General features: G+C 42.7%; 1 protein-coding gene across 3 annotated transcripts in view; it reads right to left on the bottom strand.

Annotated features, from left to right (window-relative positions):
• RPGRIP1L (RPGRIP1 like) overlaps window positions 1-25,332 on the bottom strand; it is a 478,852-nt gene that overhangs the window by 57,830 nt on the left and 395,690 nt on the right. For all 3 annotated transcript variants that reach the window (XM_082269857.1, XM_082269856.1, XM_082269855.1), the window contains exon 22: window positions 24,813-24,904. In XM_082269857.1, coding sequence (XP_082125983.1) covers window positions 24,813-24,904 — 92 coding nt within the window. The remainder of the gene's footprint in view (window positions 1-24,812; window positions 24,905-25,332) is intronic.

The following is a 25,332-nucleotide window of genomic DNA, read 5'->3' on the forward strand; positions in this document are numbered from 1 at the left end:
CTGACAGCTCAGCCCTGGAAGGGTCATATCGGCTTTAAAAAAGCTACACAGAGACTACGCAGTTGGGGAGCAAAATGTACAGCACATGGCATGGCACATGGCAAGGGTCGGGGTCCCTGGATGCCATGATTTCTATATGAGGAGATAACAGGAGAGAAGTTTGGAAGAGCTGGCTGTAGCCTTTGAGAGGCTAAAAAGCTGTTACTGACCCTTCTTAAATGTGGTGTTCACACTACCCCATGTGAGCTTATTCCTAGTGGGGAGAGCACTCTTTGGTGAAACACGATTTATTAAAGCATGGGGAAGGAGTTGAGTGTTTGAGAAGCACCGTTTGAGGATCAATATTTGGAGAAAGTTGCATATATATATATATATATATATATATATATATATATATATATATATATATATATATATATATATATATATATATATATATTATTTTTTTTGGTTTGCAAGGACATTGATGATTAATGAGTTTTTTGGATCGCACTTATCTTTGTTAAAGTTTGCTTATATTGGGAATATCTGTGTGTTATGGTGTTGGTCCATTATGACACTTGACACATGTAATCATTTATAATAACTGATTGTTTCATTCTGTTTATTGATCTGAAAATGACCTATCCCTACTTAAATATGAGCTCCAGGATAAGCAATTATAGTCCAAATACAAGAGGCATGTGTACTCTTAGGTAAAGAAATCAGGTGCGCTGCCCTAGTGCATATGTGCAACATACAAAATGATGTAAACAAATAAACCAAAAATGCAATAATAATGCAAAAAAATGAAAACGTATGCAAATCGTGTAAAACAAAAAATGTCCAGAAGGTGACTAGTGATACACCAATGTGCAATAAACGTCCATATTATAAGTCCATAAATAAAGTGCAAAAAATGGTGACAAAAACTTCCAGCTTGGGGAAAGGTGAACTGTGATTGGAAGGTGCAAAGTCCCACCACCAGCTTTGCACCTTCCAATCACAGTTCACCTTTCCCCAAGCTGGAAGTTTTTGTCACCATTTTTTGCACTTTATTTATGGACTTATAATATGGACGTTTATTGCACATTGGTGTATCACTAGTCACCTTCTGGACATTTTTTGTTTTACACGATTTGCATACGTTTTCATTTTTTTGCATTATTATTGCATTTTTGGTTTATTTGTTTACATCATTTTGTATGTTGCACATATGCACTAGGGCAGCGCACCTGATTTCTTTACCTATTCTACAACATACACTCTAAGGTAGCAGCACACCCTATATTGAATCAGCGCACTTTCCTACCCACCACATGTGTACTCTTAGTTGAATCTTGGTGCGCTTTGTTTATTTCTTCCACATCTGGGCATTAATCCAGTGTGAAACATTGCCTTTGTGCAGGAGCTACCAGTAATTCAGACTGATCATTGCTGCTCTCTCTTCTTGTGCAAAGTGTCTGGTCCTGTATCCCCCCCCCCTAGTTTAATGCAGGCAGCCCGTAGTAAAAGGACCTCTTGGATCCCTCCCATAGCTCTGCACAGGCTATGTGCAATGATAATATATTTGCTTCTTTTATAGGGTAGTACCTGGGTTTGTAAAGGCATTTGCACACAAAGTAGATTTATATTCTTTGTGACTATTGAGGAATATATATAAATACATTTTTTGTGGCATGAGTTGAGCTTTAACTGCAGGTTCAATTAGTCAGTGGATTCTGAATAATCTCAGAAACATCTCAAACTCATGTCACAGTGATGCCCAATGCCTGTCAATATAGCTGCGTACACTTGCTGGTATTATAATCGTTCGGAGTTACATATTTTAAATTGTTTTTCAATATTATACCATGGCCCTTAAAAAAAAAAAAAAAAAAAAATCACATTTGATCCACTAATGCCCCGTACACACGTGCAGATTATCTGAAGACTTTTGTCTGCAGATTTACCAAAACCATATAATATGAGGTCAAACCTAAACACTTTCAATTTGTATGCAATCCGGCAGGCCCTTGCACTACATAGAAAAGGTAAGTCTGCAGACAAAAGTCTGCAGATAATCTGCACGTGTGTATGGGGCATAAGTATCGCCTCTGGCTGCTTTGAAATCTAGCAGTACCCTTATTGGTGAGTACTGTAAGAAAAAGGGTACTCTCCAGTACGCTTACATTTTAAGTATTGCAAAGCACATCTATAATTAGGGAACCACAGTTGCTGCTGTTTTTAACCAAACTTATTTGAGGCAAAGAACTAAGCCTTGTCTGTTATAAACATGGCACTGTTCAAACACTTCTTCAGAACATGTACAAATAATAAGAAAGCAACTTCCGATAAAACCTTAAATTAACTGTTGTCTCTAAAATTATTCCCTGCTGAGAGACATTTTTATAATTCAACATCTCTTTCCTGTTACTGTCACATTAAGGTTAGTGACACTGAGCCAGTAGGAGTACTTGGCATGCTGCTTAGATGACTCTCCATCATAGAATTACTGTGAGAGGTATATGGAGCATAGAAAGGTTTCCCAGGATAATGAGCACTCACCCTTTTTCTCCCACATGCACAAAAAACCTTGGAGGCATATTAATTACAAGACAGAACTGGGGAGTAGCTGCTGGGTCCTCCGCATTAGACAAAGGCTTATGAATTTTTCATACATTTGAATACTTATGAATGAATGCATAATCTGCTGATTAAAAGAAGTGTAGTAACTGGAAATAATTGTATACTCCCAGGTGTCTGCTGCTAGACTTTGCAATGTTCTTTTCTGATCATAAATTAGAAAATCTCTTTAGTTATGATTACAGATGATTTTATATAAACAAAACAAAACATGAAAAGTAGGAATAAATATTTTATGTAAGGATTTCTTTTTTGGTTCATGGTTTGAAAGTAAGAAATACATTTCAGAAACATATTAACATGTAGCAGAAAGAAGCAATTTTCTGAAGCTGAACCTTGTGTGTTGTAAAGGTGAACTTCTTATCTTGTACAAAACAATGTTATCCAAAAGTGGAACCTCCCTGCTCATATTCAGTCACTGTCAGTGTACGCCCGCCTGTTAGGGACTAGCTTATTATAAATGGATTTTTGTAAGATCTTACCGTAAAATCCTTTTCTCTTAAGCTCATTGACAGACGTAGTCTTCTTGATTCTCAAGAGCTGGGTTATGTTGTCTCCGCAGGAGTAGGACTAGGCAGAAAGACAAAACGTTCTGGCTCCACCTTAGGGGCAGTCCCTGAGGGTATATCCTCCCTCTCTCTGCTACAGGGAATCAGTTCTGTTTTAAAGCAGTACAGAGAATTTAACCCAACCCAACTCAATGATAGAGGGGCGGGTACTACGTCTGTCAATGAGCTTAAGAGAAAAGGATTTTACGGTAAGATCTTACAAAAATCCATTTTTCTCTATCGCTCATTGACAGACGTAGTCTTCTTGATTCTCAAGAGCTGGGACATCCAGAAGCAGTGCCACAAAATGAGGGGTGGGATTGACAGAATCAAAATCCAATCTAGAAGGCCCAACCGGAGCCAACCAGAAGAATCAAAGGACTCATCGAGAAAACAGATGAGACCTACCCCACAAATCCTTGAGGTAGACCAACAGTCTCCTCAAACAGTGGCCTGCAGGAACCTTGCGGCCAGAAGAGGCATCTGACGATGCCATCACATAAACCTTATACAATATTGTAAAGGTATGAACCAACTACTAAAACAGTCGCCTTGAAAACCTGAACCACTGACGCCTGATGGCGGAAGGTCCAGGAAACTCTAAGCGCCCGAGTAGAATGCGCCTTAACAGGGAACGGGGGATCCCGACCCTTAGATAAAATAAGCCTATACCACCGTCTGTCTGATCCATCTAAAGATGGTCGCAGCAGAACAGGCAACCCCTTCTTAGGGCCATCCGTGATCACAAACAGTGAATCCGTCTTACAAATTGAATCCGTAGTATTCAAGTATATCCTGATCGCCCGAACTACATCCACGGAATGCCATGCAAATTCTCGAGGATGATTGGGCTAAGGACATAGGAAGGACAATACACTGTCCTTATTCAATGAAACTTTGAAACCACCTTAGAAGGAAGGATGGATTCGGATGAAGAACAAACTTATCCCTATGAACCACCAGATCTGGGGAACAACAGGATAATGCAGCCAGTTCTGACACCCTGCGTGCAGAAGTGATAGCCACCAAGAAGACCACCTTCTGGGATAAAGTAAGCAAGGGAATCTCCCTGATATTTTCAAAGGGAGGTGTCTGAAGAACCGACAGCACCAAATTAAGATCCCAGGATGGTAACGGCGCGTGCACTGGCAGAGCCAGGTGTCGCACCCCCTGGATGAAATTCCGCACCAAGGAATGAGTAGACAAAAGCTTCTGAAAGAAGATAGCAAATGCTGAAACCAGACCCTTGATAACACTCAAGGCCAGCTTCTGCTCAACTCCCTGTTGCAGAAAGCCAATATTCGGACTACCGAATAAAGATGTAGATGGAACCCAAGGGATTCACATCACACAATATAAGACTTCCATGTACGATGATAATCTTTCTGGAAGTCGCTTTCCTTGTTTTAACTAGAGTAGGAATAACTGAAGCTGACAATCCCTTGTCCTTCAGCACCTGGGTCTCAATAACCAGGCCGTTTAAAACCAGCGATCGTAAAGCAGGATGGAAGATCGGTCCCTGAGACAGTAGATCCTCCCTGAGAGGAAGTCTCCACGGGACGTCCGCCATCAGTCTGACCAAGTCGGCGTAACAAGCTCGACGAGGCCAGTCCGGAGCTGCCAGGATTACTGGAATTCCTTCCTCCTCTATCTTGCGAAGAAGTCTTGGCAGTAACCCAAGAGGAGGGAAGGCATACATTAGCTGGTATTGCCCCCACGGGGCGATCAGTGCGTCTGCGGTTTCTGCTAGAGGATCGCGGGAGCGAGCCACGAATCACTGAACTTTCCTGTTGAATCGAGATGCCAACAGATCCATATCCGGGGTGCCCCATCGTAGGCACAACTGGTGGAAAACGTCTGGATGGAGGGACCATTCCCCCTGATCCAGAGTCTGACGGCTGAGATAATCTGCCTGCCAATTCTCCACCCCCGGAATGAACACCGCAGAGATTGCTGGAACAAATCGTTCCGCCCAGCGAAGAATGCAAGCCACTTCTTTGGCCGCTCGGACACTCTTGGTGCCCCCCTGGTGATTGACATAAGCCACGGCCGTGGCGTTGTCCGACTGGATCCGAACCGGGCTGCCCTGGAGCTGCTCGGTCCAGTGAATCAGACAAAGTCTGATCGCTCTCAGTTCCAATACATTTATCGGTAACCTGGATTCTTCCGGGGACCAAAGTCCCTGGACAGATAACTGACCGAGAATTCCTCCCCATCCGGATAGACTGGCATCCGTGGTCACTGTCGTCCAATATATTGGCAGAAATGACTTTCCCTGGCTGAGCATCGGAGACCGAAGCCACCAGACCAGAGACTCTCTGGTCTGTTTGCTCAATCGGATCTGATTGTCCAGGGATTCCGGATTCCGATTCCATCTGAGAGGAATCTCTTGCTGAAGAATTCGGGTATGGGACTGGGCAAATGGGACTGCTTCGAAGGAAGCCACCATCAACCCCAGACCCCTCATGCAAGTCCGAAGGGAAGACCAGCTGTTGGTGGACTGCTGATTGAATCTTTCGGAGTTTCCCTACCGGAAGAAAAACTCTTGTCCTGACTGTGTCTAGAATTAGACCCAGATATTCGAGCCTCTGGGTGGGAACCAGAAATGACTTTTGCTGGTTCACCAGCCACCCGAATTCCTGTAAAGAAATCATAGTAATTTCTATGTTTTGTAGCAAGGTCTGAGGAGACTCTGCATGAAGCAGAAGATCGTCTAGGTAACCTAGAATCGATATGCCTCTTTGGCGCAGAAGTGCCAACATTGGGGCCAACACCTTCGTGAAGACCCGCGGAGCCGTGGCGAGACCGAAAGGTAACGCCACAAACTGATAGTGGTTCTCTTCTACGGAAAAACGTAGAAACCGCTGATGTCCTGCGAAAATGGGAATGTGAAGATATGCGTCCTAGATGTCTATGGACGCTAGGACATCCCCTGGATGCAGAAAGGCTGCTACTGTGCGAATGGACTCCATTCTGAATCTTCTTATGTAGACAAAAGAATTGAGTGCCCTTAAGTCCAGAATTGGACGCACTTTGCCCTCTTTCCTGGGTATTGTAAATAGGTTTGAATAAAAACCCCTGAAAGCGTTCTGTCCAAGGAACGTGGACTACCACTCCTTGTTGTAGTAAATCTGTGACTGCTCTCCACAGATCGTCTAAACGATCCGGGGATAGTCGGCTATTGGAAGGGAAGAATCGCGCCGGTGGGAGAGATCGAAACTCGATCTTGTACCCTGACCTTATGACTTCGCAAACCCATCTGTCCGGGATTCTGGAAAGCCATGGATCCGGGAACCGGCGAAGACGTCCCCCCACCCCAGTTATGGGTGGGGGGCGCACCTTCAGGCTTTGGACGGTTTATCTTCAGGTCTAGAGGGGGCGGGCTTTTGCTTGCCCGACCAACGACCCCTGACGCCTCCTGCAGGAGCTTTGGAGGACTTAATTTTTCCACCCGCGGGACGAAAAAAAAAAAAAACCTCTTGTGAGCAGAAAAAGAAGGCCCTCGTCTTTGACGAGTTCCTTTACCTTTAAAATTTTGCGGTAAAAAGGTGCTCTTTCCACCCGTGAGATCCTTAATGATCTCATCTAAGTTGGCTCCAAATAGACGCTCTCCTAAAAAGGGGAAATTAGCCAATGCTTTTTTGGAACCTTGGTCGGCTAATCAACCTTTTAGCCACAGTGTACGCTTGAGAACCACCGCTGAGACAGATGCTCGCGCCAATAATGAAGTGGCGTCTAACGCCGCATCACACACAAACTGTAACCCCTGTATCATCTGTTCCAACAAATCTGATACCGCCTGAGGGACCTCTTCTAGGTCCCGGCGTAACCACTTGGTCCATACAGTTACAGCCTGCGAAACCAGACCAATAGCAATTATTGGTCTGAAAGCTGATCCAATCAAGGTAAACATGGTGCGAGACATAGCTTCTATCTTGCGATCCACTGGATCTTTAAAAGACGGAGCGTCTTCTAGAGGAATAACCGTGGCTTTATTCAATCTAGCAATTGGTGAATCCACCACAGGTGGTTCTGTCCATTTCTTAATGAGGGTTTCCTCAAACGGATAACGCCTGTTAATGCGTTTAGAAATAGTAGAAATGCGTTTTGGCAGACTCCATTCTTCTTTGATTGGATTGCCAAAACATTTGGGCAATGGAAAAAACCTTCGCCACTAGATGCGTTTTTAGTCCCAAAAGGGATTTCAGTTTCAGCTATTTCTGACGGAATACCCTGTAATCTTAAGGTCTCTTGAACAGATACCATGAGTGCGTTTACCAACGCTTCCTCTCTGGCTATGGCTGATGCCGAAACATCCTCCTCACTGTCTGAAAAGACAGTACACGAGACACCAATACCAGATGAAGTACCTGCAACTGCAGAAATAGGCTCAGAGTCTGAATCCGAGGTTTCAGATAATAAGGGGTTAGGCGGGGGTCGCTTACTTGCGCCCTGTCCCTGACAAGCCACTTCCACCCGGGACACAAGCTTCCATAATAGCGGACAATGATTTAATCATCAGTGGGGTGCTGGAGGATCCCGCAGACCCCTCGAGGGGATCCGGAGGAGATACATGAGTGGCAGGGTCCATGTTAATTCAGGACACCTTTGCCAGAAAACACAAAAAAACTTTTTTTTTTTTTTTTTTTATGTGTCTCCCCCTAGCGCAATAGCGCCCCTCAGAGTACCTGCTTCTCGATCCCACAGAGAGAGAGAGGGACCCCCAAGGCTCACCAACCGATGCAGTGAAGTTTCCAACCAACTGCAGTCAGCGTCTGTCTTTACAGACTGGAAGGAGCTGTTGCTTTTTCCCGGATAGAAGGACGTGGCTCCGCCCCCTGTGTACGCCTTCCGGCGTTCCCAGCTCTCCACGAGGTAGCTGGGCTCATGAAACAGGGCCGCCCCCATATAGGAGACATTAGACTCCAAAAACATGGCGGCCGGCGTGACCTGAGGACATGCATGCACCTGGTCTACGGCAAAATGGCGGCGGACCGCCAAAATCGTTTTTCCCAGCACATCCACCTGCATCTCTGCTGAGTGGCGATTGATAGATCTACAGGAGATACACTACAAATAAGGTAGGATTATACCTCCTATGTCTGCTGTAATGCTACAGTCTGCTGGGTAGAGTGTTAGCTCTCAAACCAAGTCCACTTCCCACAAACACATACTGTATTTACAAGGGGGGCTTTTAGTGTCAGATATATACTGACCATGTATGGAGGGGCCCATAATTCATACTGCCTCATAACGAGGAAAGAAAAAAGGGAACGTTTACTCACCATACCGAACCGACAGGCACCCTCTCTTCACAATACCCTCTCCACCGGGGTGGGGGTTTGTGGACCACTCCGGACGCCTCGACTCTCTGGTTCCTGGCGTCCAAGCGAGACTTTTAACTCGCAAGGTCAGTCCCTCCACTGGGACTCCGTCGCGGCCGACCCAGCGCGGAGCTCTGGTCTGCACGCGCTCGTAGGCAGAAACCGGGGTGACCACTGGATCTCAACATCCAGCCCGTCGCCCGGCCCCGCATACTTACTTGAATGTGTCGCGGCCGACCAAGCGCAATGCAATGGTCTGCGCGCGCTCGTAGGCCGGCTGGGGTGACCACTAGTGTCGCCCAGTCCGGCGTTTTTTGCTTGAAGATCTCACAGGAAAAACACTGGAGAAAAAACTACCTAAAAAATATTTCTTCTAAAGAAAAAATCTTGCCAGGACCAAAAAGATCCCAGCAAGGAGCTTAGGTCCTTACTCCTGACTAGACAGAAAAAAACTGATTCCCTGTAGCAGAGAGAGGGAGGATATACCCTCAGGGACTGCCCCTAAGGTGGAGCCAGAACGTTTTGTCTTTCTGCCTAGTCCTACTCCTGCGGAGACAACATAACCCAGCTCTTGAGAATCAAGAAGACTACGTCTGTCAATGAGCGATAGAGAAAACCTTTTATACACAGACTTCTTCAGTTCATTAAAACAAAACAAGAGCCGATTCTGCATAACCTGATGAAGTTTATTTAAAAATGTTTAACCTATTTGGACTTTTCCTTCAACCTCCATCTGATCCACAGAGGTCCTGCTTCAAGCAGGTTTTTCAGCCTCATAGGCTTGTAGATAAATGCCAAACACGTTTAAAGTGACAAAAGCTCACCCACATAGACCCTTATAATATCTCTCCTAGTCAAAGTTACATGTCCATTTAGAATATAGATCACCATTTCACAAGTATATATCTACCATCCACGGTGCACATCCTCTACCTTGCATTATATTCATAAACAGTAACTCCCCTTTTGTTGAGAAAAAAAAAAAAAACATTCTTCCCTGAGTGATCTATGTATATTGCAAGGATTTTAACAAACTTTGTTGCAGATTCCTACCTTTTGTTATTCTGAAGAAATCTCTGTGTGTTTGTCTGCGTCCATGTGGGAAAGTGAATCTAATGGGAGTGGTTTTATATATATCAATCAGCTGCAGCACCTGCAGGGCTGTTGGGCCTGCATCCCTTTAGATGTGATTTCCTATTGGGAGTATCTCACCAAAAATTACATTTTTGTTGCAGGAGATGCCTGAAATCTGACTTGTATCTTACATAGTTAGTCTGGCTACAAAAAGACGCAAGTGCATTTAGTTCGACCAATAGAGGAAAAATAAATAAAAAATTATATATACATACTGTACACACACACACATATATATATATATATATATTGCACCCGTACATACATATACATATATACAGTATACATACATAATCACACATACAATCCTATATACACACAAGCCTATACCCACAGTTGACCCAGAGGAAGGGGAAAAAAAACCCCAATAAAGCATGATCCAATTCGCTCCAGCAGGGGAAAAATTCCTTCCTGATCCCCCAAGAGGCAATCAGATATTCCCTGGATCAACCTAGATACCCCTGGATACCTATAAATATTAATATCTAGTTATATTAGATGTATCTAGGAAAGAATCCAGGCCTTTCTTAAGACAATCTACTGAGTTGGCTAGAACCAGCTCTTGGAGGAGTCTATTCCACATTTACTGTGAAGAAGCCTTTCCATATTTGGAGATGAAATCTCTTTTTCTCCAAACACGAGAGTGTCCCCTTGTCCTCGGTGATGACCGTAATGTGAATAACTCAACATCAAGATCACTATATGGACCACTTATGTATTTATACATGTTGACCATATCCCCCCTTAATCTCCTCTTCTCAAGAGAGAATACTTTCAGTTCCTCTAATCTTTCCTTATAGCTGAGCTCCTCCATGCCTCTTATCAGTTTTGTTGCCCTTCTCTGTACTTTCTACTGTTCCCCAATATCCTTCTTATGAACTGGTGCCCAAAACTGAACTGCATATTCAAGATGAGGTCTTACTAATGACTTGTACAGGGGGAAAATGATCTCTCTCTCTCTGCAGTCCTTGCCTTTCCTTTGCTCATTTTGGAAACCACAGCTTGGTATTGCATGCTATTCTTAGTATGTGATCTACCAGAACACCCAGATCCTTCTCAAGCCATGACTCCCCCAGCTGATCTCCTCCTAGTATGTATGATGCATGCAAAATTCTTAGCCCCCAAGTGCAAAACTTTACATTTATCAATATAAACCCTCATTTACCACACAGTTGACCAATTAAACAATGCATTGAGATCAGGTTGTACATTGGAGGCATCCTGTAAGGACGTTATTCCACTGCATAGTTTGGTGTCGTCTGCAAACCCCAAAATGGTACCTTTAGTCCCAGACCCTTTATCATTTATAAATATATTAATAAGCAATGGTCCCAACACTGAACCTTGGGGTACACCACTGATAACCTTAGACCATTCAGAGTAAGACTCATTAGCCACTACTCCTCTGAATTCTGTCTTTTAGCCAGTTTTCTATCCATTTACAAACTCATTTTTCCAAGCAAGTAGACTTTACCTTACACATAAGCCGTGTTTGGGGAACTATGTCAAACGTTTTGGCAAAATTCAAGTATACTACGTCCATAGCCACCCCTCTGTCCAAGGTTTTACTTACCTCCTCATAAAAAGAAATCAGATTTGTCTGACAAATTTTGCCTTTAATTAATCCATGCTGTCTGTTGCTTAAAATATTTTTTTTCCAGCAAGAACTCTATGTGGTCTTTCAATAAATCTCCAGTATCTTCCTGACTAAAGAAGTTAAACTAACAGGTCTATAGTTAGTTTTTTGAATATAGGCACCACATTGGCTCTACGCCAATCCAGTGGTACTATTCCAGTCATTAAAGAGTACCTAAAATTTGAAACAATGGCTTTAAAATGACAGAGCTTTTAGGATCCATGGGTGGATGCCATCCGGTCCAGGTGTTTTTTTTCACCTTTATTCTGTCTAAATATTTCTGGACCATATACATTTTCAGCCATTGTGGTTCATTTGGGGCTGTGTCACTACCATCCCCATTATGGACATGAGCTCCCCCATGCTCCTTTGTATACACTCAGAGCTGAAGAAGGTATTTAATAAATGTGCCTTCTTTTTGTCCCCAGCCCCCCATTTCATATTATTTTGTAAGGGGCCAACATACATACATATTCTGTTATATTAGTTGTAACATTTAAACAATAGTAGTGTTCCTTAGTTTTTATATTTTTTAAAAGCTCTTTTCTTATTATTTATAGCTTTTTTAGTGCGGACTTCTGGGAAAAATAGTGCGCCAATCACACAAGCAAGAAATGTTTCGGGGGGTTCTGTACACATTCTGTGTACAGAACATCTCCAGGTAGCCACATTGCATTGCATTTTCGGAAAATTACAGAGCTGCAGATTGAAAGAAATGTCATTTTTAATAAGATTCAATTACAATGTGACTTGTGTCGCAATTAAATACGCTATATTAGTTTTTCTTTATTTGCTATTCCCCCCCCCCCCCCCCCAAAAGTAGAGTTAGCCTTTAAGTCTAGAGTACAAAAGCTCCAACCAAAAATTACAGCAACAACAAATGAAGCTATACAGACTTTTGAAGCCAATTTAGAGAAACTGTAGAACTACACATAGGACACCAAAGGAAAGAAAGATGTACTGTACATACCTTAAAGTGTATCTAAACTCAAAAGCAGAAATGTAATACATTACAGCTTACAAATACTAAAGTGGAACTAAAGTCTCCAATAAAAAAAAGAAAAAAAAAAACTGCAAACACGCAGCCTCTTTTTTGCAGAAAAGACATGCATTGTCTCTTCTGAAAAAAAAAAATAAATAAACCTACCTACCTGCTTGCAGTCCTGCTTAGAATGTACAATGAACTGCACATGTGCAGTTCAGTTTATATTTTGGGGCAGATCCTGTGTGCCGGGATGCACTCCCATGCTGGCTAGTGGAGATGGCCACAGCCCGGGACTCAGAAGAAGCAAGGTAGAATATGCCAGCATATATTTGGAACATTGAAGGAGAGGTAGGAATTGTGCACTTTGGTTTCACTTTAAATGTGCTGGCTGCATTTGTTTTCATTTTTTAGAGTTTTTCCCTAGTATTTCCACCTGGTGATCTAGCCAGTAAGTCTGTTATTTTTCAACTTCTTTTAACTAAGCAGGATGTCCTGCAAAAGTGGCAGTTTGATTGTTGAGTCAAACCATTTATCATTGACAGGGGTGCTTACAATGGTCACCTTTAATAATATTAGGTAAACCTTTAATCCAAAAGAAAAAAAAATTGTCAAAAGTTCACTCTAAAACTAAAATCCCTGCATCTATAGATCTCCGCAAATGAACACTAACCTATCTAGCCCTTTAAGAAAGAAATTAGTATACTTACATTTTTTAAAGCCGATCCGACCTGATCTGCAGCAGAGGACACGGCCAACAATGGCTGTGAAATGAATGGGAAGTTACGTCACCCATAGACTTACTATTTGGCTTCCGTTGTCAGCAGTGTCCTCTGCACCCGCCTACACAGCAAAGCCGTGGCTAACCGCTCAGCGTGGGATCGGGTCGGATTGGCTTAAAAAAAGGTAAGTATACTGATTTCTTTTTTACAGGGCTAGATAGGTTAGTGTTAGATCATGGAGATCTATGGATGCAGGGATTTTAGTGTTAGGGTGGACTTATCCTTTAAAGTGTTAGCTAAATTCGTTGGTCAAGTCCATTTGTATTTGCTAATGCATTTAACACTACCCTCTTCCCAGGCTGACAATGCCTAACCCTCAGAAAGGAAGTGTGTTACTGTGGTATTGTCGCCAAGTGAAAATAAACCTGAAGAAAATTAATGCAGCCACCGCATTTAAGAACTGGCAAGCTGCAATATATTACAATTTTGTTTTTACGTTTGTATACACTTTAAAGAACAATCAATCACTAATGTGTTATTGCAACCCACAAAGCTTACAACAGTGCTTAAAATCAGAAAATCGGCTAAAAGTTCACTTAAACCATAGTGTATGTTTGATGTCCATTGCAACCGGACACAAGATAGCTGCTGAAATGTGGGATGAATGCAGTGGTGTAACTAAAGCAATAGCAGATAGCACAGCTGTGAGTGGAAAGGGGGTCTAAAAGGCACAATGTTGAGGTAAACATTAAATATAGAAAATGAGCTTCAACTCCTTAGGCCCCGTTCACACTGGGGCGATCCAACTTGGGGGGGCGACCTCCGAGGTCGCGGTGCGAGCAGCGCGCCGCGACCTCGGAGCGGCCGGCATGGACTTCATAACATTGAAGTCTATGACGGTCGCTCCGGGTCGTCCCAAAGAAGCTCCGGACCCTTTTTCTAAGTCGGAGCGACTTGTGTCGCTCCTATTAGAACAGGTCCGCAGCTTTCCTATGGAAGGTGACCTACGGCGACCTGTGAGGCGACCAGGTCGCCTCACAGGTCGCCTTAGTGTGAACGGGGGCTTAAACTCTCAATTTACCACTGTTTTTCCTTCCCAGTATGGAGCAGGTTTGGAAATGTTCGCCTTGCTCTGATGCACGCAATGGTCAGGTGCTGGCACACAGTGCTAAATATAGGATTTGATACATACATAGAAGCTGTTTGGAATTCTTTACAGCCTGATCTGGGCACCCCTGCTAGAGACATAGCCAGTCCATCAACCTCTAGTGCAGCAGCAGCATGAGCACACCCTGAATGGATGCTATAATCTGACCCCCTCTGTAATGTTATAAAAAGAAAAAATATATAAATGTTCAGCTGCTTTTAAGAGGAAGTAAGTATTTCAATATTAAGGGTATCAGAAAACAATATGCATAAGAAATACGTTCAAAATAGCAAATGTTTACCTCCTGTTCTATAGACACAACAGGAAGTGAGAGGAAATCTCTCAAAACTGAGAAAAATCTTTTCCCCTTCCTACTCTAAAAAAATTAAAACAGAAATGGGATTTTTGTACTTACCGTAAAATCAATTTCTCCGAGTTCATCGACAGACACAGCGCTCCATAAATCATAACTAGTGGGTTATATTGCCTCCTCCAGGAGTAGAACTAGGCAGAACAAAAACACCTGGCTAAGCCCGTGGGCTGTCCTCAGCTGGTATATAACCCCTCTCTCTGCTCTAAGTAATCAGTTTAGTAGCAAGCAGTATTAGAAGTATCAGCACTCCATATAGGGGTGGGTGTCCGTCGATGAACTCAGAGAAATGGAACTTACGGTAAGTACAAATATCACATTTTTTCTTTTGTTTATCGACTGACACAGTGGGATGTCTAAAAGCAGTGCCAAAAGGAAAATGAGGGGTGGGAAAAATAACCCAAGGCTAAACATAAGAGCCCTTAAACAGGACACAGGAGCCTTTACCGGGTGACAGAAGCCCTGTCTGAAAAATTAAGATTTAACCACATTAAGACCGCCCGCCGTAGATTTACTGCAACGGGCTGCCTCTCCTGTGCAAACCGACATAGCCCTACGTCGGTTGCGCGCATGGCGCTGGGGGGCGAGCACATGCCGCTGGTGGGGTGCTTCCAGTGCACGGGGCTGGCGGCCGCAATCGCCGCCAGGCACCCGCGATCGCTCCCCACTGAGAGAGGAGGACGGTCAGCTGTTGTAAAAACAGCTGACCGTTCTTCTCTCTGAAGTAATTACAGAGTGCCTGTGATCCTTCTATATAGAATCACCGGTCTCTATGTTTATTTCCCAAGCCCATCCCCCATACAGTTAGTAAACACTCCCCTAGGCTCACACTTAACCCTTTGATCACCCCCAGGTTAACCCCTTCCCTGCCAATGTCATTATTACAGTAACCGTGCATATTTTTAGCACTGATTACTGTAGTAATGTCACTGGTCCCCCAAAAAGTATAAAAAATGTCAGTTAGGGGCCCGATCTGTATGCCGCAATCCGTTAAAAATCGCAGATCGCCACCATTACTAGTAAAGAAAACAAAATAAAAAAAAATACCTAAATCTTTCCCCTAGTTTGTAGACGCGATAACTTTTGTGCAAACCAATCAAAATACGCTTATTGCGATTTTTTTTTACCAAAAATATGTCGCAGAATACAAATAGGCCTAAAAGGATGATAATTTTTGATTTTTACTTTTTTTTTGGGAATGTTATATAGCAGAATGTGAAAAATATTGTTTTTTTCAGAAATGTTGCTTTTTTTTTTTCTATAGCACAAAAAATAAAAAAAATCGCACAGTGGATCAAATACTACCAAAAGAAAGCTCTATTTATGGGGAAAAAAGGAGACCAATTTTATTTCGGCACAGTATCGCTAGACTGCACAATTTTCTGTTGAAGTAACGCAGTGCCGAATCGCAAAAAATGGCCTGGTCATTAACCACTTTACGTCTACTCACATTGCTGCTACTGCTTTCTTAGAGGCTTGGCCTGCGGACCAGTTCTTAGGCCACAGCACGTGCCTAATCACCACCGCTGAAACATAACGTTTGGACAGCACAGGAGCTGTATCCAAAGCTGCATCACAAATAAATTGCAGCCCATGGATCAACTGGTCTGCCAAATCAACATAAGCAGCGGGGACCTGCTCACCCCCCCAGGCCCTGGCGCAAAAGTTTGGCCCATTCAGTTAGGGTCTGAGACACCAGGGCTGAGGCAAAGATTGTCTGCAATGCCGAGCCAGCCATAGTAAACAGGCTGCGTGCCACAGCCTCCGCTTTCTTGTCGGCCAGGTCCTTAAAGGACAGAGATTCCTCTACCGGGATCATGGTTACTTTATTCAACCTGGAAACAGGAGGGTCCACCACCGGTGGACTAGTGCACTTTTTTAAAAGCGACTCTTCAAAGGGGCAGTGTCCAGCAAAACATTTGGGGACCACAAAGGGTAATTTTGGTTGTTCCCATTCCTTACAGGAAAACCTGTCAAAATAAGGCACATAAGGAAACACTTTTAGAGCACGATGTGACTTATGCGTACCAAACGACACAGCCGTGGCTACATCAGCCGCATCCTCCATCTTAAAAGTCTCACGCACTGCAGTATTAAGTGCGTCTACCAGTGGCTTTTCATTCACTGCTGTGACCATGGAGGAATCATTCTTACTATCGGATGGATCAGGGGGCGTGATATTATTTCCCTCGGGACGGGCCCCATCCACGGCGGCATCAGGCTCAGAATCAGATGAGACAGACTAAGCAGGGGAAGGCGGGGGGACAGTTCTTCCTGGACCTTTGCCCACACGCCACTTTCACACGGGACACTAAGGACTGCAGGACCGCCGTCAGTGCAACCATGGGAAGCTGGGGTTCCAAGACACTGCCACGTCCATGAGGGGGTCAGTGGGGGAGATGTGACCCTGAGGCTCCATAAGGAAAGGAAAACCTTGCAGTACAAAAACGATCTTTTGGCCCCACTAAAAGGATCCTCCCAAGGCTCAGAGTACCTATCAGCAGAGAGAGATAACAGGGACCATCAAAGACTCACCCTACCGACCAGGGGAGTGCCAAGAATTTAAACCCAGCATCATCATGGACGCTATCCCTGTTCATATGTACCGGGCACAGGAAGAGGAAACTAAGGAGGAAGAGGAGGAGGAGGAGTTTTGGCATCAGTTGTCTGCAGCATCTCCCAGACTAAGGAAAAATGGCCCCCGTGACATCATCCGGTTACACAAACATGGCCGCCAACAGGAGACAAGCCAGACTAAGGGAAAATGGCCACCATCAGCTACAAACACTGAAGCATGCTGCCAGGATCTTTCCTGAACCCTCTGCAAGGGGACCCCCCCTGAAGGTAGGACACATGTTTAGGGGAGACTTTGCTGTACATTTTGCACAGGTCTCTGCACTGGGATCCCCCTGCACTATACCCACACTGCGAACAGCAGGGCCTGCACCTAGGGGTCTCCTACACTGGGACCCCTCCAGACTACCAGGGTGGGATAGCGGGGAAGACCCCAGGGGTTTCTGCTGCATTCTTTGCCCTGGGACCCCCACCAGACTCTAGACCCAGACAGGGAAGAATGGGAGTGAGGGAAGCCCAGCTCAGTGAGGGATTTAAGAATAGGAGAAAGGAACCTACAGGCAGGTCTGACCATCCCCAAAGGTTACCCGCGTCCACTCCAAAGAAAACCACTAAAAGGGGAGGAGGGGGGACTGTACTTACCCTTCCATGGTGTGGGCATTGCTCCAGACAGAACTCCTCGCCACCGATATAGGGGAGCTGTCAGCCAAGGGACCACTGCGACTCAGACCCAAGAATGGTCGCATGTGACCCTGCGAGCCGTTTAACTCATGGGCCAGCCTCTGTCTGCGAGGCTATGTCGCGGCCGACCTAGCGTGTAGCTGCGATCTGCTCGCACTTGCTGGCTGGGCTGGGGGAATCACTGGAATCACAGCGCCCAACCTAGCAGTTGATTGTAGATCTCCCAAGAGAAAAAATGAAAAAGATGTAAGGAAGGAGAAAATTGCTAGGACCAGATATCCCAGCCGGGAGTCTAAGTCCTTACTCCTGAATAGAGAGATTAAAAACTGATTACCTAGAGCTGAGAGAAGGGTTATATACCAGCTGACGACGGCCCATGGGCGTAGCTAGGTGTTTTTTGTTCTGCCTAGTCCTACTCCTGGAGGAGGCAATATAACTCCCTAGTTATGATTTTTGAAGCGCTGTGTTCATCGATGAACGAAAGAGAAATAGCTTTTAGATACAGTGCATCAGGAAAGTAGTCACAGCACTTCCCTTTTTCCACATTTAGTTATGTTACAGCCTTATTCGATAATGGATTAAATACATTAATTTCCTCAAAATTCTACAAACAGTACTCCAGAATGGCAATGTGAAATATGTTTGAAATCTAAGCAAATTTATTAAAAATAAAAAACGAAAAAATCACATGTACCTAAGTATTCACAGCCTTTGCACTCAAAATTGAGCTCAGGTTCATCCTGTCTTCACTGATCTTCCTTGAGATGTTTCTACAACTTGATTGGAGTCTACCTGTGGTAAATTCAGTGGATTGGACATGATTTGGAAAGGCACACACCTGTCTATATAAGGGTCCACAGTTAACAGTGCATGTCAGAGCACAAACCAAGCCATGAAGTCCATGGGATTGTTTGTAGACCTCCGAGACAGGATTGTATCAAGGCACAGATCTGGGGAAGGGTACAGAAACATTTCAAAAGCATTGAAGGTCCTAATGAGCACAGTGGCCTCCATCATCTGTAAATGGAAGACGTTTGAAACCACCAGGATTCTTCCTAGAGCAAGCCATCTGGCCAAACTTAGTGGAGAAGGCCCTTAGTCAGGGAGGTGAACCCGATGTACACTCTGATAGAGCTCCAGCCTTTCTCTGTGGAGAGAGGAGAACCTTTCAGAAGAACAACCATCTCTGCAGCACCCTACCAATCAAGCCTGTATGGTAGACTGGCCAGACGGAAGCCACTCCGTAGTAAAAGGCACATGACAGCCTGGAGTTTGACCTGAATAGCAAGCATCATGTCTGGAGGAAACCAGGCACCACTCATCACTTGGCCAATACCATCCCTACAGTAACGCATGGTGGTGGCAGCATCATGATGTGGGGATGTTTTTCAGTGGCAGGAACTTGGAGACTGGTCAGGATCAAGGGAAAGATGAATACAGCAATGTAAAGAGACCTCCTTGATACAAACCTGCTCCAGAGCACTCTGGACTTCAGACTGAGGTGAAGGTTCATCTTTCTACAGGACAACGACCCTAAGCACACAGCCAAAAAACAAAGACGCGGCTACAGGACAACTCTGTGGATGTCCTTGAGTTTCTCAGCCAGGGCCCAGACTTATACCAGATTGAACATCTCTGAAGAGATCTGAAAATGGCTGTACATTGATGCACAATATCCAACCTGATGGAGCATGAGAGGTCCTGCAAAGAAGAATGGGAGAAACTGCCCAAAAGTAGGTGTGCCAGGCTTCATACTCAAAAAGACTTGAGGCTGTAACTGGTGCCAAAGGTGCTTCAACAAATTATTGATCAAAGGCTGTAAATGCTTATGTACAAATGATTTTTTTTTGTTTTTTATTTTTAATAAATTTGCAAAGATTTTAAACAAAACTTATTTCATGTTGCAATTATGGGGTATGGTTTTGGAATAAGGCTGTAACATAACAAAATGTGGAATAAAGTAAAGCAATGTGATTTCTTTCCAGATGCACTGCATACTTTAATTCTTAAATTCAGCCTCTGGTGGCATTACCTATATGGGTATACTGTATTTATTAGGTAGAGAATGTAATATTCACCAAATATTTAACAAAGGTGAAACTCCCTAGTGCATGTGTTTTATATGAATGCATGTTGAATGTTACACTCACAGCTTTAAAAAATATGTAACAGAATATGATAAAAAAAACAAACATGGATACTATAAAGCCTCTAAAAGACAACCAAGAAATTATTGTGATTCTAAGGATAAGCACTGATTCAAATATCATTAGAAATGGTCCTTTTTATCCTCCCTTGTGAAGAATATAAAACTTGAAGAAGTCTTACAAATAAGGAACACAAGATCACACCAGCAGGTAGCTTATAATACCAGGTAGCACAAACAGAGCTATTTACTACTGACTAACAGCTCGTTGGTTCTCAGTTCAGACAAGGCACTTCTTGCCTGTGACATTTTCTTGAGATTTATTTATACCATGGGGTGAAAACACCCAATGAATAAGAAAACCACATAGAACAACATAATATTTACTTAGATGACTGACCTCAAACAACTTAACTGTGGAAGATATAAAAAAGAAAAGGAAAAAGTTTCAAGTTAGGTGGAAATCAATATTACTATAAATGTTATAAAGTATGGTCACTTTCTTAAGTATAGAGTTTTCTTTACACCATATCATACAGTATGTTTTGTTTGAACACGTTAAGGATCATTCTTCAGTTATGCTGTTCGCTGATTTCTTAAACAATAGTGACGTGACTATTGTGAAATATGGTGTAATGGAGGTGGCAACAGGCTTATACTGGTTGGACACACTGGACTGTGATAGATAAGAACTCAAATCCATCAAATATAAAACCATTGATACTTTCAATCTGGTACCACTAAGGTATTCATACTGTTATTAACATGACATCATACTTGTCGTACATCATACTAGGAAAATTGGAACTACCATTGGAAACACATACTGTATAGTCACAAAAAAGTGCAGCGCTCTCATTCTATAAAGTGCATTAAAATTATAGTGCATAAATAAATATCTGAAAACAGTGTAAAACACGATTTTAGATTCCAGGTAAAAAAAAATACACTGATCAGCCATATTATGTCTACTGAAAGGTTAATTTAAAAAAATGAGTTACCTTGTTACAATGGCATCTGAATATTGGTGGGACATTTTAGGCAACAAGTAAACAAGTTGTTCCTGAATTTGACGTGTTGAAAGCAGAAAAAATGGGCATCACAGTTTGTTGTGTATGGGGTTGTGTAGCCTCAGAAAGATCTAGTAAGATCCTGGAAAGAGTGCCCGTGCTGACTTGTGTCCACAGGCAAAAGTGCCTACAGAACTGGCCCAAAGAGCAAGGAAAAAAGTGGCCTGGTCAGATGAATCACATTTTCTTTTACATTATGTGGATGGAGGGGTGTATGTGAGTCGTTTGCCTGGGGAAGTGATAACACCAGGATGCACTATGGGAAGAAGTCAAGCCAGCGGAGGCAGTTTGATTCTTTGGGCAATGTTCTTCTGGGAAATCTTGAGTCCTGACATTCACGTGGATGGTTCTTCATTCGTACCACCTACCTGGATATTGTTGCTGACCAAGTACACACCCTAATAAAAATGGTATTCCCCAATGGCAGTGGCCTCATTCAGCAGGATAATGTGCCCTGCCACACTGCAAAAATGGTTCCAGAATGATTTGAGAAATGTAACAAGTGTGAGGTGTAGACTTCACCTTCAAATTTCTCAGATCTCAATTCAAATAAGCAGGAGGAACTGTCTTTCAATTTACAGGACTTAATCACTTACTGCAAACCGATGTACCTGTACATCAGCTTGAAGAAGTGGTTGTCCTGAGGTGATGCCTGGAGCAAGAGGCATCACCCCAGTACCGTTTTTTTAGAACTGGAAGTCGGCTTTTTGAGAACAACTACCAATGCGACTCAGCAGCAGCTCGACCACTACCATAAGGAGCGGGAGGGGACGTCCCCCCCCTCCTGCCTTCTCTGCCCAGGTCTCCTGTCCCACTGAGTGACCAGCTGGCACATCTGCCGACTGGTTAGAGTCCCGAACGAAGCCGGATTCGACTTGGAACGGGTCTCCGATGAAGTAACTCTGCTGCCAATTGCGCAGATTTTTTTTAAAAAATTACAGTATTCAAAAATGCAGATTTTGGTATTTTTAATACTTTTAAGTACAAAGGAGGCATTTGGGGTCTTTTAAACTTTTTATTCTATTTAAAACGAAATAAACAGTATTACCCAAATATCTGTCTTTTTATATTTTTGGGGAATCATGGCCATCTCTATTATTGATTGCGGAACAAGTACTATAGCTTCCATTATCAGCTCAGGGGGGCTATCCAGTGATCTGTTTTTTTGGTGAGTGGCCCCTTCTAATAACGGGTTGAGGAGCACCACGCATAAGGCCTCGCTGCATGCTGGGAGGGAGAGTGCTGCTGAGGGGTCGGCTGGAGGAGTCAGGGGAGGCCGAAGAGACAGGTCTGGAGGATCCTGAGAATCAGACGGCGTTGCCGTATGGGTTTTCACAGCACAGGGAGGACCGGAGTAGCCCAAGACCACCAGGGAGCACTGGTCCATTGAGGGACTTGAAGGAGAGGAGGACGTGTATCTTCAAGCCAGGGAAAATCCATAGGCCCTAACTGTGTGACCATCCGGTAAGAGGCTTACCCACCCTCCTGAAGGAAGGTGTGGGAAGATATTCACCTATTTTTCTCCTCCACTTGAGGGTCTTAACTTTGGATTTGGCTGTCCATATAACCTTTTACTATTGAGTTCTAGTAAGAAGGAAATCTATATCGGTGGTGGGACATCAGACACATCAAGTTGTTTTCTGGCTGATACCTGGAGCACTGTTGTTCTGATTTGTCACTTATCACGGACATTTTTTATTCTTACTTGGACTTTATTTTGCATCTGGGATTGTGTACACTTTTTTGTTGTTGTTGTTGTGCACTATTATTTCAAAAGTTTTAGAAGATTTGTACACGGTTTGGTTAACATTATTTCACAATTACACAGCGCCTCATTTATTCAAAATATATATTTATAATGTTTGGGGGTTCAAAGTAATTTTCTAGCAAATACTGATTTTAACTTGTAAACAACATGTGTCAGAAATAGGCTTGATCCTTAAGTGGTTAAAGGATCTGCCACTGATGGCTTGGTGCCAGATACTACAGCATACCTTCAGAGGTCTAGTGGCATCCATGCCTCAATGGGTCAGGACTGTTTTGTCAGCAAAAGTTGGACCTACTCAATATTAGGTGGGTGGTCATAAAGTTAAAAGTTATGGCTGATCGGAGTATGTATACACACACACACACACACACACACACACACACATATATATATATACATACATACATACATACATACATACATACACACACACACAGTATATATACATACACACACAGATGTGTGTGTATATATACAGTATATATATATATATATATATATATATATATATATATATATATATATATATATATATATATATATACACATACACATACATAAAAAAAATGTCAAAGTTTACATTGTCTTTACAAGTATACATGTGTTTGTCTGACTGTGACAGAAAAAGCAGAATGTAAGTTTCTTACTAGGAAAAAATGATTTTTTGTATTGTAAATTATGTAGTACTAAATTAATTAAAAAAAACACTGAGGTATGTATATACATTACTGTAAGGGAATTGTAGGGTTTTATCTAGCCAATTATCCTTCCCTATTTAGAAAGGATACTAATTAACTTCCCCCAGATGTTGCATGAGGAACAATACTGTTGGTCTTACACAAAATTGAAAATGATAATAATATGGCAATAGCATGCAATGTCAAGCAGCAGCTACCAAAGCCAGCAGAATATTAGCATGCATTAAGAAAGGGATGTATTCCAGAGATAAGACTATAATCCTTCCACTTTATAAAACTCTGGTCCGACCGCATCTGGAGTATTCTGTCCAGTTCTGGTCTCCAGTCCTCAGGAGGGATGTGTTGGAGCTGGAGAGAGTCCAGAGAAGGGAAACTAAACTGATTAGGGGATTGGAGGACCTTAATTATGAAGAGCGTCTGCAATCACTTGATTTATTCTCCCTGGAGAAGAGACGCCTGAGGGGGGACATGATAGCAATTTATAAATATCAAAATAGGGATCTCGGCATAGAAAAACAGCTATTCAGTCGAAGGGATTGCATGAGGACTCGAGGGCATACAATGTGATTAGAGGAGAAGCGTTTTAACCTCAGGCAACGTGGGGGGTTCTTTACTGTTAGGGCTACAAGATTGTGGAATTCTCTACCACAAGAGGTGGTTTCTGCGGGAAGTATGGTGGCTTTCAAAAGCCTCTTAGATGTACATCTCAAGGATCAGAACATTCAGGGCTATGTGAGATGATTACAGCAACACGCACCTACACAGGTTGAACTGGATGGACTATTGTCTTTATTCAACCTCACCTACTATGTAACTATGTAACAGTCCAAGAAATAGTGTCCAAGCCCAGCAATGTCATCTTAGTTGAGGTACAATGTTACCCAGAGCATTATGAAGGCCCTCTCACGACAGGCATGACAACATTACAATAGTGGGAGATGTGCAGAAGCACGATGGGTGCAATTAAAACTTACATTTACAAAGAATGTGTTTAACATTATTTAAAGCAACAGCAATGCATTCTATAACAGAGTATAAAAGTGTGACATGACCATGTGCTATTATGAAGTATTCATATCTTCTTATAGCATGATATATATATATATATATACATATATATATATATACACACACACACACACAAACACACAAACTATTACCTATATTTAGGTGTAAATATGTTGTAAAATAAGTAGGAGAGAGATTGTTTTTCCAGCACTATATATTTATATACACAAACATTGGTTTTGCTAGGGAGACATTTCTAGTCCATAAATCGAGAGCAGTCGCAGAGGTGTAAATCCATGTGCCTACAGATGTTATTAAGTCCTGCAAAACACATTCTACTACAATCAGACCCAGGAAATCTACTACTCATATCAAGGTAAAATGCTAACATTGTACTTACTGGTTTCACCTCTTTAGGTGCAGGGATGATGCAGTCATCACTGTCAGATTCTGTAGATTCATTCCCATCAGTTGTTTGTTTTCCATCATGATCTTTAAAAAGAGAAAATACAATTGGAATATTTATATAACCAAAGATTGAAAACATTACTGAAAATACAATAAAAAAAACAAAAAAACTATCCCTAGCTAAGTGATAAATATTTAATATTTGTGATACTGAGAAAACAGGCCCCTGTGACTAGTTACTGTTTTTATTTTGGATATTGGGGGGGAACAATAGCAATTGGACAATGTTTTCAAATTTGGGCATTTTATTCTTCATCAGCTGCCCAAAAATTGAAAGCCAGAGGCAATACGTTGCAATAGACATGATTTTGTCATCCGATCCAATGAAAATAGCAGCCAAACTAGCTGATATCTGCATAAAGCTTCAGCTGCCTGCCTGTATCTTTGGATCTACAGATTGTTTTCTCTTTCATATTGTCAATTTATATTGCTCTGGTTTGTGACATGTTTAC

The sequence above is a fragment of the Pelophylax lessonae genome (genome assembly GCF_965119305.1).
Source record: "Pelophylax lessonae genome assembly, chromosome: 10".
Classification (NCBI taxonomy): domain Eukaryota; kingdom Metazoa; phylum Chordata; class Amphibia; order Anura; family Ranidae; genus Pelophylax; species Pelophylax lessonae.